This window comes from Molossus molossus, unplaced genomic scaffold, assembly GCF_014108415.1.
Source record: "Molossus molossus isolate mMolMol1 unplaced genomic scaffold, mMolMol1.p scaffold_m16_p_17, whole genome shotgun sequence".
Lineage (NCBI taxonomy): Eukaryota > Metazoa > Chordata > Mammalia > Chiroptera > Molossidae > Molossus > Molossus molossus.
Window position 1 is genome coordinate 4,474,205 of NW_023425352.1, and position 13,913 is coordinate 4,488,117.

Genomic DNA, 13,913 nt, shown 5'->3' on the forward strand with positions numbered 1-13,913 from the left:
CAGGGCAGAGGCGTTTCCCTGCCTGTCTGACTCGAGTTTTCGGACGTGAAGACCGGGGTGGCTGTGTGGGCCTGGATTCGGGCCTGCTGCCTGTCTCGGGGCTCAGCGAGGAGCTGACGACTGCGGTTAGGGTGCTGCGGTGCTGGGGATGTTCGGAGAAGGGCGTTGAAAGAGCACACGTGCTTGGACCTGGCTTTCCGGAAGAGGTCCCCCTGCGCGGAGACCCAGCTGTCGAGGGGAGGCGATGACACTGCACACAGGTGTGGGAGGAGTTGAGGTCTTACCTTCAGGGGGGTCAGGAGTGTGGGGTGCAGGGCAAGGTGAGGTGTTCTGGTGCTGGAGGGCCAACTGTGCTTGCTGGGGGAGTTGTCCCACGATACGACCGAGGAGAATTTTACAGACACACACAGGCTGGTCTGGCAGTGTGTGCAGGACGGATGGGCGAGGCATCGACCAGGCATTTGGAGATGAGTGTACGTGGACGGTGGCATCCTTTTGGGTGGAACCCCCTGGGAAGGAGGGACATCACCGTATCTCTGTATTTTTTTTTTTTTTTTTAATTAAGAGTGGGCTAATTGAATAATTTTTGGGACTCAGACATTTTCTAACATCTTTTTTTCACTGTGACAGTTCTTTATCCCATAATGTTTGAGCACAAGTATGATCTGAATGGAATGATATCACTGTTTTAGGGGCTCATCCGGGAAGGGTAGGAGCTGGTTTCTGTCGGGATAAGGATTTGGGATTTTAGAGATGTGTCAGGGGTTACCAGTTTTAAGGATCTCTTCTTCTTCTTCTTTTTTATCTTCACCTGAGGATATTTTTCCATTGATTTTTTTCTAGATAGAGTGGAAGGGAAGGAAGGAGGGAGGGAGAGAGAGAGAGAGAAACACCCACGCAAGAGAGACACATTGACTGATTGCCTCCGGCACAACCCCGACCAGGGCCGGGATCTAACTGCAACTGAGGTGTGTGCCCTTGACCAGAATCGAACCTGTGACTCTTTGGTCCGAGGGCCGACGCTCTAACTGCTGAGCCAGACTGTCTGGGCAAGGACCTCTTTTTAATGCTGGGCGTGTTTTTGCCTATTCGATTGTAACATAGTTCTTGGGCTTCATATCAACATTGGTTGTATGATTTCAAAACCAGTTTGGCTTCCTACATGTTTTCAGTTCATGTGTAATTGGTTCATAGTCAGGAAGACATCATCCAATGACCAAAAATCTATGAATGGAAATCTCAGATAGCGTATCAAGCGATCATTGAGATGCTGTTAGTGGTGTCCTCTCTTTTCTTGATATTATCAATATTATTCAGCCATAAAAAGAATGAAGTCCTTATACGAGGCACAGTGTGTGTGAACCTTGAAAACATGCTAAGGCAAAGAAGCCAGACACAAGAGGACGAAATCGTGTGTTTGCTTTTAATATGAGGTAGCCGGTTATCATGGTATCAGGGTTGGGTTCTCAGGGGCTGGGGGAGGGACAAATGGGGAGCAATTGCTCCATGGGTGTGGGGTTTCTGTTTGGAGGGATGGAAAGTTTTGGGAATTGATGGGTGACGGTACCACACCATTTGAATGTGATCACTGTCACTAAATTGCTACACTTAAAAATGCTCAGAAAGGCAAATTTTACATATATATGTTTTACCACACACACGAAAAGTCACTTCATGGTTGTCTGAGTAACTATGAATTTCTTCTGCTTAAATGACGACTCTTTGTATTTGTCTCTTGAAAGAAAAGGCTGCGTCTGTGGGTATCAGAGAGGATGACCCAGGCAAAGACAAGTGTATGTCACATCAGACACAAGCAGAAACAGCACTAACATGTCGCCCTCTTTCCGTCTCTGCAGCCTTTTATAACTACGACGCCAGGGGAGTGGATGAACTCTCGTTACAAATAGGAGACACCGTGCACATCTTAGAAACGTATGAAGGTGCGTATACAGTGTAGCGTCTGTGCCAGTGTTGTTTCGGGCGGTCAGCACACTTTCCCGGTACCCGGTAGGCAAAGCGTGTCCTGCTAAGAAAGCATGGACACTCATGTGCCTTTCTCACGTGACTGGTTTTCTTGCCTGGCGGATGCCTTTCTGGTGAGGACAGTAGTGAGGCTATCCGTTATTTATTTATTGCTTTTTAATTCTTATGGATTTTGTAGAGAGAGAGAAAGGGAGAGAGAGAGAGAAACATTAATGTGAAAGAGAAACATCGATCAGCCGCCTCCTGCACGCCCTCTACTGGGGATCAAGCCCACAACCTGGGCATGTGCCCTGACGGGGAATTGAACCAGGACCTCTCAGTCCATGGGATGATGCTCAGTTCACTGAGCCACACCCCACACCGGCTGGCAGGGCTATCCATTATTTAATGAAGGTTTTATTAAGATGAAATTTAAACTAAAAACTCCTTTATTACATTTATTGATTTTTTTTTTTTTTTTTTTTGAGAGAGAGAAGCATCAATTTGTTGTTCTACTTATTGATGCATTCATTGGTTGCTTCTTGTACGTGCCCTGACTGGAGATCGAATCCGTAACCTTAGTGGATCAGGACAGCGCTCTAACCAACTGAGCTATCTGGCCAGGGCAAAAATTCCTTTTTTGAACCTCTAAAATTTTCTGTTGAAAAAGCTGTTAGCATTAAAAAAAAACAGACAAACTCTCATTGGTTCCTCTTTTGCAAATGTTTATAAATCCTGAGGTTAATAACTGACCACTTGGAAAAAAATTTAAAAATACATTTAAGATGGTTTAGTATTTAAGTCGTTGTGAGGTGTGTGATGAGAATGGTGAGCTTTTATATTTTTATTTATTTATTTGTTTTAATTCTTACTCGAGGATATTTTCTATTTGTCTTCAGATAGAATGGAAGGGAGGGAGAGAGAGAGAAACATTGACTGGTTACCCCCTTCATGACCCCATCCAGGGTCAGGGACAAACCGCAATCGAGGTACATGCCCCTGGCCCGAATCGAACCCGTGACTCATTGGTCCAGAGCGCTGAGCCAAACGGGCCAGGGCGTGGTGAGCCATTTCAGGCTGTTGCTTAGATGCGAATAACATTCTCAGAGGAACCAGAATGGTCATTTCTTACTTCCTTTTCTGTTTTAAATCTGTGGCCCCATTTTCCTGGGAGTGAACAGAGATGGTCACGGCTGCGTGGGGGGTGGTCCAGGGAAGCAGTTGTTATAATTATCCAATAAATACACAGCTGCTGCCAGTGGTTTTCCAACGTCCTTGCTTTCCCAGGCGGTGGTCTCTCACGTGGAGGGTTTGCGGATTAGTTGAGCGGCCGCCTTTCCTCGGCACTGTGGTTGTCGCTGCACAGGAGGGAAGCAGCCTCAGGCTTGATGTCCACCTTCTTCAGATCTGCACGTTTCGTGAGAAGGAGGTTTAGCATCAGTGGTCTTATTTCCTGCTGGAAAGGGTGACTCCCGTATAGCATAGGAATGCAATAAGCTACGAAAATCGGTCATGTCAACAGCAGCATTGCTTTGGAATTGGGTTCAGCCAGCGCCGTGCACGTGGGCGGTGGGGGCGGACAGGAATGGCAGGCATCCTGTCGTAATCAGCACACTGCACTCAGGCTCAGTCCTGGAAATCCACTTTGCACCCGGCTCAGCGGCGCTCGCTTTAGGCACTGGGCAAGCTGCGGCTTGCGTCGGTGTCCTGGGGGACTCCTGAGACAGGCACAGACCTGGTCGCACACCCAAGCTCACGTTCCTTAGTTCCCAAGTGACTCACGCTGACTTAGAATTCCAGTCCCTGTGCCCCCTTGACCCTGCCGGAGTCCTGCTGGGAGGAAAAGGCTCCAGCCGTGTCTTCCTGGAAGCTGGTGTTAGCACCGCAGAAGCGGAGCCGACCCTTCGGGGGCTGAGTCCTGGGGACGGGCGCCTCCGTTTCTGCAGCGGACGCTCGGATTGCCTCGTCTGCTCTCAGTATATAGTAGCAGTGGCTGAGAGGACACCGAGAGGCATTAAGCAGAGGGTAAGGATCAGAACTCATCTCAGACACGTTCTTGATCTGAAGGGGAAAATGCTCTTACAGCTGTTTTATTTCTGCCCTGGGTCAGCTGAAGCGGACTCCCGGGCAATAAGCACTGGGCAGTGACGCCATCCCTGAATAGATCAATGTCCCTTGCGCCCCGTGTGTGGGGACGGCAGCTTCTTGTCCTTTGCGTCCTAAGAAGAATGTCCTTGTTCACGCAGAGGAGTCCTTAGGCTCGTCAGTGAGCCTGTTACACGTTTCGCTTAAAAACCAAACCCCAAAACTGGAGAGCAGACATCTGACTTTTTGGCCGGCACCCTGAGAAAGGACCCTTCTGAGAGCCATCTCCCAGGTTTCGTTTAAAATACTCCCTTCTTTGCGAAGGCTCTTTCATGTAAAATGAATTTCTCTATTTGGAAACTGTCCTTTGGCTCGAATTAGACCCGGTCAGGGACATGCGTATGGGACAATCATTTGGACTTGGGGGGACGTGGTGATTTTACTACCACTGAATAGAAATGGAATGTTTGTCTGCTCTTGTCTCTTGTTCCTTTTAAATTTTGTGGATTGTATTAGGGTTTGGTCTTTTCTACCCTGCACCCCACTTGTCCTCGACGAACATTTATTTCTGTTTTGTTAAATTGGATTTTCTTTTTTCGTTGTGGTCGCTCTCAGGATATGACTGAGATTGTTCCGGAGAGTGTACCTTTTCTAGAGGGTCACTCTTTACTTTAAATTTCAGACGACACGTTTGCCCTCCTGTGACGGTTAATTTCTCTGTCTCAGGCTCCTGACGGCTTGGGGCTTCGCACAAGGAAAAGGAAGGTCACATGTCCCTGTGGAGAGGGCAGAGCTGTCAGGGTCATGGAGAGCACACCTTGCTTTACACAGTGTCCAGGGTCAAGCTGACCCAAGATACAGATGTTTGTTAAGTGACACACTCGAGGCCACGGATATGCCCGGCCTGTGGCCCGTTCCTTCCCACAGGATCCCCAGGGGAAGGAGGGTGTGCCCGGGGCCACGGATATGCCCGGCCTGTGGCCCGTTCCCTCCCACAGGATCCCCAGGGGCAGGAGGCTATGCTCGAGGCCACGGATATGCCCGGCCTGTGGCCCGTTCCCTCCCACAGGATCCCCAGGGGCAGGAGGCTGTGCTCGAGGCCACGGATATGCCCGGCCTGTGGCCCGTTCCCTCCCACAGGATCCCCAGGGGCAGGAGGCTATGCTCGAGGCCACGGATATGCCCGGCCTGTGGCCCGTTCCCTCCCACAGGATCCCCAGGGGCAGGAGGCTGTGCCCGAGGCCACGGATATGCCCGGCCTGTGGCCCGTTCCTTCCCACAGAACCCCCAGGGGCAGGAGGCTGTGCCCGAGGCCACGGATATGCCCGGCCTGTGGCCCGTTCCTTCCCACAGGATCCCCAGGGGCGGAGGCTGTGCCCGAGGCCACGGATATGCCCGGCCTGTGGCCCGTTCCTTCCCACAGGATCTCCAGGGGCAGGAGGCTGTGCCCGAGCAGAGCACAGGCATCACACAAAGATTAGGAAGTTATTCTTTTGATTAAACCACAGTGTCTGCTGCAGCCAGGTTTGTGGTTGCCCCCTGATGTCCGAGGGAGCCCTCCAGTCTATGAGCTCCCGGAGGGCAGACGTTGGTCTGGTCTGGTAGACTTGCTCCGTCCAGGGTGGCGTCTGGCCATAGTGTGTGGGCTCAGTTGTTTGAATGAAGAGTGCATGCTTGAAGTCTTGGGGAGGAAACCGTAGGATTTTCAGTTGCTTAGCAAGCCCATCAAGAGAAAATGCTGGCCTGGCAGTTTGCACAGTGGTCAGAGCATCGGCTCCTAGGACCAAAGAATCCTGAGTTGGATTCAGGTCAAGGGCAGGTAACTCGGTTGCTGCTTGGTCCCTGGCCCTGGTTGGGGTCTTGTGGGAGGCAACCAGTTGATGTGTCTCTTGGTGCTTCCCAACCCCCCTTCTCTTTATTGATTTAGTGAGGAAGGGAGAGGGAGCGAGACAGAAACATCGATGAGAGAGAACATTGGCTGCCTCCTGCGTGCCCCCCACTGGGGATTTGGCCCACAACCTGGGCATGTGCCCTGACTTGGAATTGAACCAGTGCATGGGTCGATGCTCAACCACTGAGCCACACCAGCCGGACCAATGTGTCTCTATCTGAAGATAAATGGAAAAATATCCTCAGGTGAAGGTTAAAAGGAGAGAAACTGCCCTGTGCTAGCATAAGCAAAAGAAGAGCCCCCGCCCCAGGGCTCACTGCTTTCTCCCGCTTTGCATAGAGAACCCTGCTGCTGTGTTTGAAGTGGTGTTTTGTGCCTTGACGTGCTGCCTTGCATCTATTTTTCATGTGTGTAAACATGCTCCTAGCTCTCTGTGTCTGACCTGGTCCTTGGTGCTCTCTTCAAAGACGTACTCCTGCTGCCGCAGCACCTGGAGCCTGTGGCTTTCACCCCCCATGTTGTACTAACTGCCCTCCCGCTACGGGCCCCCCATGCCTGCCCTTCTGCCCCCCTGGATTGCGCAGCCTGGAGCATCCTGTGTCCCCCCACTGTGTGTGGATGGGGGTGTGGATGCTTTGGGGTGCATTCCCCGGAGGGGCTTGCTGGTCTCAGGGTGTAGGTAAGTAGGGTAAAAGTGTGGGTAAGTAGGGACGCCCCCCCCCCACTAATTGCCACAGTCTACAGTCTCACCTACAGTGCCCAGGGGTGGCCCATATCCCCTACTCTAAAATTGCGTAGCAATTGTGTTTTAAATGTGCGTTTCTCTGGTCACCGGGTTTGAGCATCTCTTCATACGTGTGTGAGTTCTTCAGGGTTCTTCTGTGCAGCGTTCATAAACTTTGTCTGCAGTTCACTTGGTTTGTTTTTCTCTGGTCACTTTTCAGTACTTTCTTGTATATTCTAGGACACGAACCCCTTGTCAGGTTCAGAAAAGAAAGGGCGTATCAATACTGAGAATGCAGCGAAGATGGTGACAGGAGAGGGGACAGAGAGCCCCTTATGCTGAGTAAATGTAGCTTTGAATCACCGACTTCATGGACCGTCCACTTTTTCTGTGTCTGTGTCCCCAAGCACTGTCCTCGACGGCACCCCCTCTGGACTGGCTCGGAGAAACCACTGACCTGGGCAGCCTGGCTCTGGGGAGAGGAACCCTGCTGTGCAGCTGCACCTAGACCTTGTGTGTCCGCACCGCCCCACGATCTGTTCAGCCCCCTTGTGCAGGCAGTGAAGTGGGTTCATCGGTCGCCCAGGTCTCAGCAAGTCCTTTGCGAAGCGCCTGGGAGCCTGCCCGTCCTGTTCTGATGCTTAGACAGCAGCACCTGCTCAGTCGTCCCCGAGGGCCTGGCTCATTTGAGCCCCGTGGCTTTCTGGGTCCCCACCTCCGGTTGTAAAGACGATCGCTTCTTGAGAGGGATCCTGCCCTGGCTGTGTTGTTTGCCCAGGTTCCGTTTCTGAGCGAATTCACACCCTGGTTTCTAAGGGCTGACCTGATGCTGCCGAAAAACCCGGTATCTGGCTGCTCTGGGAATCCACGCAGCTTGCACTTTCCACGTGGTCGTGACGATTCCTGGGCTGGTCTTGTTGCTCTTGTGGGGCGCAGTTGGAATTTGCCTTTGCGTCAGGTGTAGTTTCCCCGAGTGAGTGGCCCAGAGGGACTTCAGGGTGTGTGAGCTAAGGGAACGTCTGCTGGCGTCCTGCCGTGGTGGGGTGTTGGGAGGCTGGGGCCTGGCTGTGGACCCGCGGGTGTTGCAGGGACAGTGTCTGCCCTGGGCCTGAGGGGAGGTGCCCAGGCCGTGGTGCGGTCTGGCCCAACACGGAAGAGACTCTTCCACTTACCAGGAATTCGTGCCAACGGCTGACGTCTGTCTGCCTTCTGCGCCCACTGCTCGCTCCCTCCCCACGGCGGGGACGGGGACTCGCGTGTAGGCCAGAGTCCGAGGGTAGGTGGGCCCAGTTCCTGCACTGTTGCTTCCTGTCCCGGACTTTCGCCACAGAAATACTTTGTGAGTTTCGTGAGTTCCTGGTTGCTCCGGGGCCGGGCCCCTCAGTCCTGAAACGGGAGGAAGTCTGTTCTCCGTGGGATTTCTGCTGTGGGGCAGCTCTCGGTCTGAGGGTGCCGGTATTTGCACTTGGCAGTGACCCCGATCCAAATCAGATGGAGGGGGAGACAAGAGAATCATTCTCAGGGAGCCTGCAGTTGTGCTTGGTAACTTCCCGCTGACATCTCAAGGCCGGGGTTGCAGATGGAGGGGAAGGGGCTGGCGTCTGTCTGTTCAGGCCGCTGCCCAGGCCTCAGGCACAGCCTTGAGACGGTTTCTGCAAATCCCCGTAGTGTATCCCCCGGCGGAAGGATTACTCAGCTCCAGAGGCGAACTGACTGTACCCCGTGGACGTGTGGTGAGGACCCTCGGATGTCTCCTGGCACTAACTGTCTCAACTTTGTGTTTGTTTAGGGTGGTACAGAGGTTACACCTTAAGAAAAAAATCTAAGAAGGTAAGTCGTTCTTTTCATTAAATCCGGTGCACGTCCCTTCATACATCACCCCGTGAGAGGAAATCAATTCCTTCTCATCCGTGTCTGTGCATTTTCCTTCTCTCTCTCTCTCTGAGTTTAAACTCTATACGGGCCGACATGCGGACTGCCCTGAATTGTCCTCTTCTGAGCCACACGGCACAGGCATCGCGGCTGCGGTGACTGCGATCTGGGCTGTGACACGCTGGGACCAGTTGCCATGGGCGGTGGGACCCTCCTGTTCTGGTAGAATTTTCCATCCTATTGAAAGTACAGGATGTGCCACAGAATGTTCTGGGTACCTTGACTCCAGAAAACAACAGCAGCAACAGCAGAAGCCAGAAAACTGGTCAGGGCTGTCAACTCGACGCTGGCCTCGAGGGTCAAGGGTTTGCGCAGCTCCCGCGCGCTTCCTCCCCCCTGCTCAGCTGTTTTTGTACCACGTGGCCAGCTTGCAGAAGACAGCTTCTGCTTTCCAGGGCCCTGGGCATGGGTGGTGTCAGACTTTCTGAGGCTGAGACGTACAATTACACGTGGGTCCCTGTGGCGGACACGCCCCAGCGCAGCTCTGCCGTGGCTCCTCCGTGCTTAGCTCCCCAAACCTAATGACGGCTCTTCTGTTTCCGCCGCTCGCGAGTGCTGTGCTTTCTTTCCTAGCTGTGGTTGGGCTATCCATGTGATCTTACATGTGCTTCGATGTCTAATTATGCTGGACAGATGGTTCCTTCTCCCTCTGTTCCTTAACCTTGCCTCTCATTACCTCCCGATTGGGCTGGGCTCCTCTGGTGGCCCTGAGCCTGTAACTGTGTCCTCTGAAGCCCTTCAGGCAGGGACTTCCCACCCGCCCCGCCAGGCTCAGACTGGGCCTCAAGTCTCAACCTGTCCAGTGACCTGGAGCCTGGAGGTTTGAACGAGGTTAGGTTCAAACCAGCTGGATGGTGCACTGGAGGAGTCCAGGGGGCGCTGTGGTTCACAGCGACTGCCCTTCTGGAACAAAGTGTCCTCCTGCAGGTGCAGCCCGAGCGTGCTCTGAGATGAGGCTCACGGGCCACCATGGACCCTTGTCTTTGCTGCTTAGCCTCTCTCTCTGCCCCGCTCCTTCTCTCTCTGGGATAATTCTTTCTTTTTTTAAAAAATATGTTTTTATTACTTTTTTAGAGAGAGAGGAAGGGAAATGGAAACTTTCATGTGAGAGAGAAGCATCAATCAGCTGCCTCCTGCACGCCCCCTATTGGGGATCGAACCCGCAACCCTGCCATGTGCCCTGACCGGGAATCGAGCCGGGACCTCTCAGTCCTTGGGACGATGCTCAGTTCACTGCGCCACACTGGCCGGGCTGGGATAATTATGTGTATGAAATTCGAGGACATAGACAACAGTGCTGGGGGTGGGGGCAGGACAGGGAGGAGGGTGTCTGGGGAGAAAAAGGAGAAACATCTGTAACGAAAAATAAATTAATTAATTAAAAAAATAAAGAAAGAAAGAAGACATTTGACCGCTTTCCTGGTAGGCAGGAGGATCAGGGATCGTGGTCCCGTACCCTTCCCAAGCATGACAGCGCGTGTGCCGTCCGCATGGCCCGTGTCCGCCCTCTGGGGCCAGGTGCCAGGGAAACCTGGTCAGAAGCTCCTGCTCCCACGACAGGTGCACCGGAGCCCCAGCGCTACTGAACGGTTTAGCCGGCAAGCCCTCAGTTTCGCCCACCAATTTCTGTGCCTAGCACACAGCCCCTCTGTCTGGAGACCGTGCAGAGAGTCTCTGTGGGTCAGGCCCGTCGTCAATGAGAGGTGGCGATCAGTAGTGTAAACTGAACCTTCGGGGATCACTTTGGCGCGTTGAGATCAGGAACAGTCAGAGACCATCACCAACAACTGTGTGCAGGCGTCAGCTGGCTGTTGATCTGCTTATGTCCAGGGCCACAGTGAGAACGAGCTGCGGCCTGTGCAGGGGGCAGGGATTGCTCCTTTGCAGAAAATGTGCCTGTTCTTTCCGAAGACATCAGCAGCCTCTTTGAAACAGAAGCTGACTGAGGCACCATCCTTGAAACTTTCTTTCCTTTGCCGTGTTGTGTGTGATGCTTAGCTTAAGACTTGCAGAATGCTTAGAGATCCCGTGACTCCCACTTTTTGGGGGACAGTTGTTTGGCCATCAGTATTCATCTTGATAATAAAAACGGTCTTTTTTTCCTCTCCAAAGGGTATATTTCCTGCTTCATATATTCATCTCAAAGAAGCAATAGTCGAAGGAAAAGGGTGAGTCTGGGCTGCGTGTTTTGACGAAGGCAGGGCTGGGCCTCGCTGCCTTTCCCGTGATCGGGTCACAGGAGGGGGTTGGGCGGCGGGCGGGATTGGCCATGGTGACCAGAGTTTTGGGCGAGAAAGAGGGCTTTGGGGTTGGGCGCAACATGCCTTTGAGCTCTTGAAGGGTCTAAAGTCAGCTCCTTAACTGCAGCCATTGTCCTTGAACCTGATGTTGATTTTGGAAAGCATCCCGTGCCCTGTGCTTCCCTGGTGAGCTACCCCATGAGGCAGAGGCTGCGATACGCCCCCCACCCCCCAGCTCGGAATCCGTTTCTGGAAGGCTTTGGTCCACATGGAGTTTAGGCTGAACCACAGCTGTTACATTGGGTCATGTAAAGTTTACATTTTGTCCACTTGGGAGGTATGCTTCTTAGAGGTCATCGAGGTGCTGCATACGGTCATTAAAAGGACATCTGCAGGGCAGGAGCCCATGGGGCAAGGGTGGCATGAATGGCCAGGTGTGAGCTGGGAAGGAGGGACATTAAAATGTTTTCCTTGTTTCTCAGCTCCATCTCCACACTCTGTTAAATATGTAAGTTATAAAATTGCTAATCACAGGATTGACTGCATAATGACATCTCTTTGGCTGATTACAAAATTGCCTTTGCAAGTACTGCACTTGCAACGTGTGAAAAAGGCCAGCCTGAGTCTCTGGTTCTGTGACACCTCATTAAAGTGAAGGAAATAATTGGGAGGCAGAAATGTGATCACCTGGAGAGTAGTATTTTGTTGCTGTTGTTGTTAATCCTCATCTGAGGATATTTAGATAGGGAGGGAGGAGGAGAGAGAGAAACATTGATGTGAAGGAGACACATTGATGGGTTGCCTCCCAGATGACCCTCACCAGGGTCGGGGATCGGCCTGCGACCCAGGTGTGTGCCCTTGACTGGGAATCGAACTCATGACCCTTTGGTCTATGGGCTGATGCTCTAATCTATCCGCTGAGCCAAACCAGCCAGGGCTGTATGCAAACTTTTAAAGGGGAGATGAAAAAGCAAAGTTCTGAAAGTTTGCCCTGAGCTGGAAGATGATCGGCTACAGGACGCTTCTCATGTATTTTCCATCTGCCTCCGCCAGCATCGGAGTAACAGTCAGACTGTGGGATCATTTTTTCAAAACACACTTTGAGGAATACAAATATGTGGGAGATACAAGGATGAAGCATGATAGTAAAGTGAAGAAGAGGTTATTTGGATTCTCAGTAAATAGAGTCATACCCTCCCAGACAGAGCTGGGCACAGCCAGACACTTTCTGGTCTGTGGGTTTTTTTTTAATCCTCACCCGAGGACCTTTTGCATTTATCTTCAGATAGAGCAGGAGGGTGAGAGGGAGGAAGAGAGAGAGAAACATCGATGTGAGAGAGACACAACGACTGGTTGCCACCCACATGACCCCAACCAGGGCAGGGGACAAACTGCAACCGAGGTACGTGTCCTTAGTGGGAACCGAACCACTAAGAGACCCAGTGGGGTCTCTCTGGTCCGCGGGCCGACGCCCTAATGCTGAGCCAGACCGGCCAGGGTGACACACTGGTGTCCCCATTCATTCTCCCTGCGCCCTGCAGGATGCTCTGCCCCGCGCCTCCTCAGCGCCCCTGCTGCAGGCAGGGCTGGGTTTGTGTCTCGCCAGCCGTGCGGGCGACAGTGGCTACAGAGGTAGAACAACACAACCACATCACCTACGTTGGAGCCAGTGGACACATTCGTGCAAGGGACACATTGGACCTTTCAAAAGGGACAAGGTTGGGAGAGTGCAGACTGACACCAGGCGCGGCCTCAGCTCTGAGCCTCTGATGGCCGGTGGGAGGTGCCCACTGACTCTCGGGAACCTCAGGATCACCCCACAGTGGGGAGAGCTTCCCTCTGGAGGCCTGTGGGTGCCCTGCAGACTGATGCACCGTGTCTTCATCAGCATCCTTCCCGGGAAAGGGACACAGACGGGGCAGGGCTTTTTGTTTAGTCCTTACCCGAGGATATTTTTCCATTGATTTTTTTAGATGGAGTGGAAGGGAGGGAGGAAGGGAGGAAAAGAGAGAGAGATAGAGACAGAGGCATTGATTGATTGGTTGCCTCCCGCACGACCCTGGCCCGGGCTGGGGATCAAACCTGCCACCCAGGTATTTGCCCTTGACCGGGAATCAAACCCATGACCCTTTGGTTTACGGGACGACGCTCTAACTGGTGAGCCAAACCAGCTAGGGCTTGGCCGGGCTGTTTCAGTTATCACATCTTGTAATGGACACCAATGATGTCCCTTCAGAGGTTAGTTTCTAAAAGCCATTTTGTGGCGTGTGGTCTTGTCTCCATCCTGCCCTCAGACTTCTGGTCCCTGCTGCTCCAGCCGGTGCCGTGGCCAGACCTCTCTGCAGGCTGACTTTCTCGCAGGGTCTCCATGGCCTCCTCCTTTGGGAGCCCTCCACTGTCAGGAAGTCCCTGCAGGCCTGCACCCCAACTGTGAGCTAATGTCAGAGTCCTGCCCCCAGGTCTGGGCCCTGTGCCAATCGAGGTATGTAGGAGTGACCTGTTCAGTGTCCCTGAACATTTCATGCTGAGTGGACACTGAGTGTGTTCAGGACCTCGGCGCCCACGTGGGCCGACTACACAAGCCACAAGTTCAGTCTCTTCCGCAGTCCCCAGTATTGTGGGTCCTACGCAGCCCGTGTCCAACCCAGAGCATGTGACCAGAAAACAGTGGTCGACTTGATCAAGACCAAGGCTCACGTAGGTAGGACAAGTCACGGGTTAACCTGCTGTGGGGGAGAGAAGAGCAGGAGATAATCAGTGTGGGATCAGTCGGCGTGCCTGCGGCAGCGACTTCACTCCTAGTTCGTCACGGGTAACGGCTCTGGTATTATCGTGTAATGAGTTTTATGCACAATGGAAATGTAAAAACCGTCCTAATCCAAACTGCATTTTAATGCCACACAGATAGGTGGTAATTTATGGCATGTGTCACATGGATGGGTACCCATGTCATGAAGGTACTTCCTCTTCCCAGACTTGGACGTTCTGGAGTTTCATGGGGTGGTACGCGTCCCCTCCATCTGGGCTTGACGTCAGGGGTGGACGGCTTGCACACAGGCTGACGACAGTCGCAGGCTTT

At 52.7% G+C, this 13,913-nt stretch overlaps 1 protein-coding gene across 1 annotated transcript in view; it reads left to right on the forward strand.

Annotated features, from left to right (window-relative positions):
- The window catches only part of DOCK1 (dedicator of cytokinesis 1), a 423,011-nt gene that overhangs the window by 39,977 nt on the left and 369,121 nt on the right, over nucleotides 1–13,913 (forward strand). The window contains exons 2-4 of the mRNA XM_036264869.1: nucleotides 1,857–1,940; nucleotides 8,452–8,492; nucleotides 10,707–10,762. Coding sequence (XP_036120762.1) covers nucleotides 1,857–1,940; nucleotides 8,452–8,492; nucleotides 10,707–10,762 — 181 coding nt within the window. The remainder of the gene's footprint in view (nucleotides 1–1,856; nucleotides 1,941–8,451; nucleotides 8,493–10,706; nucleotides 10,763–13,913) is intronic.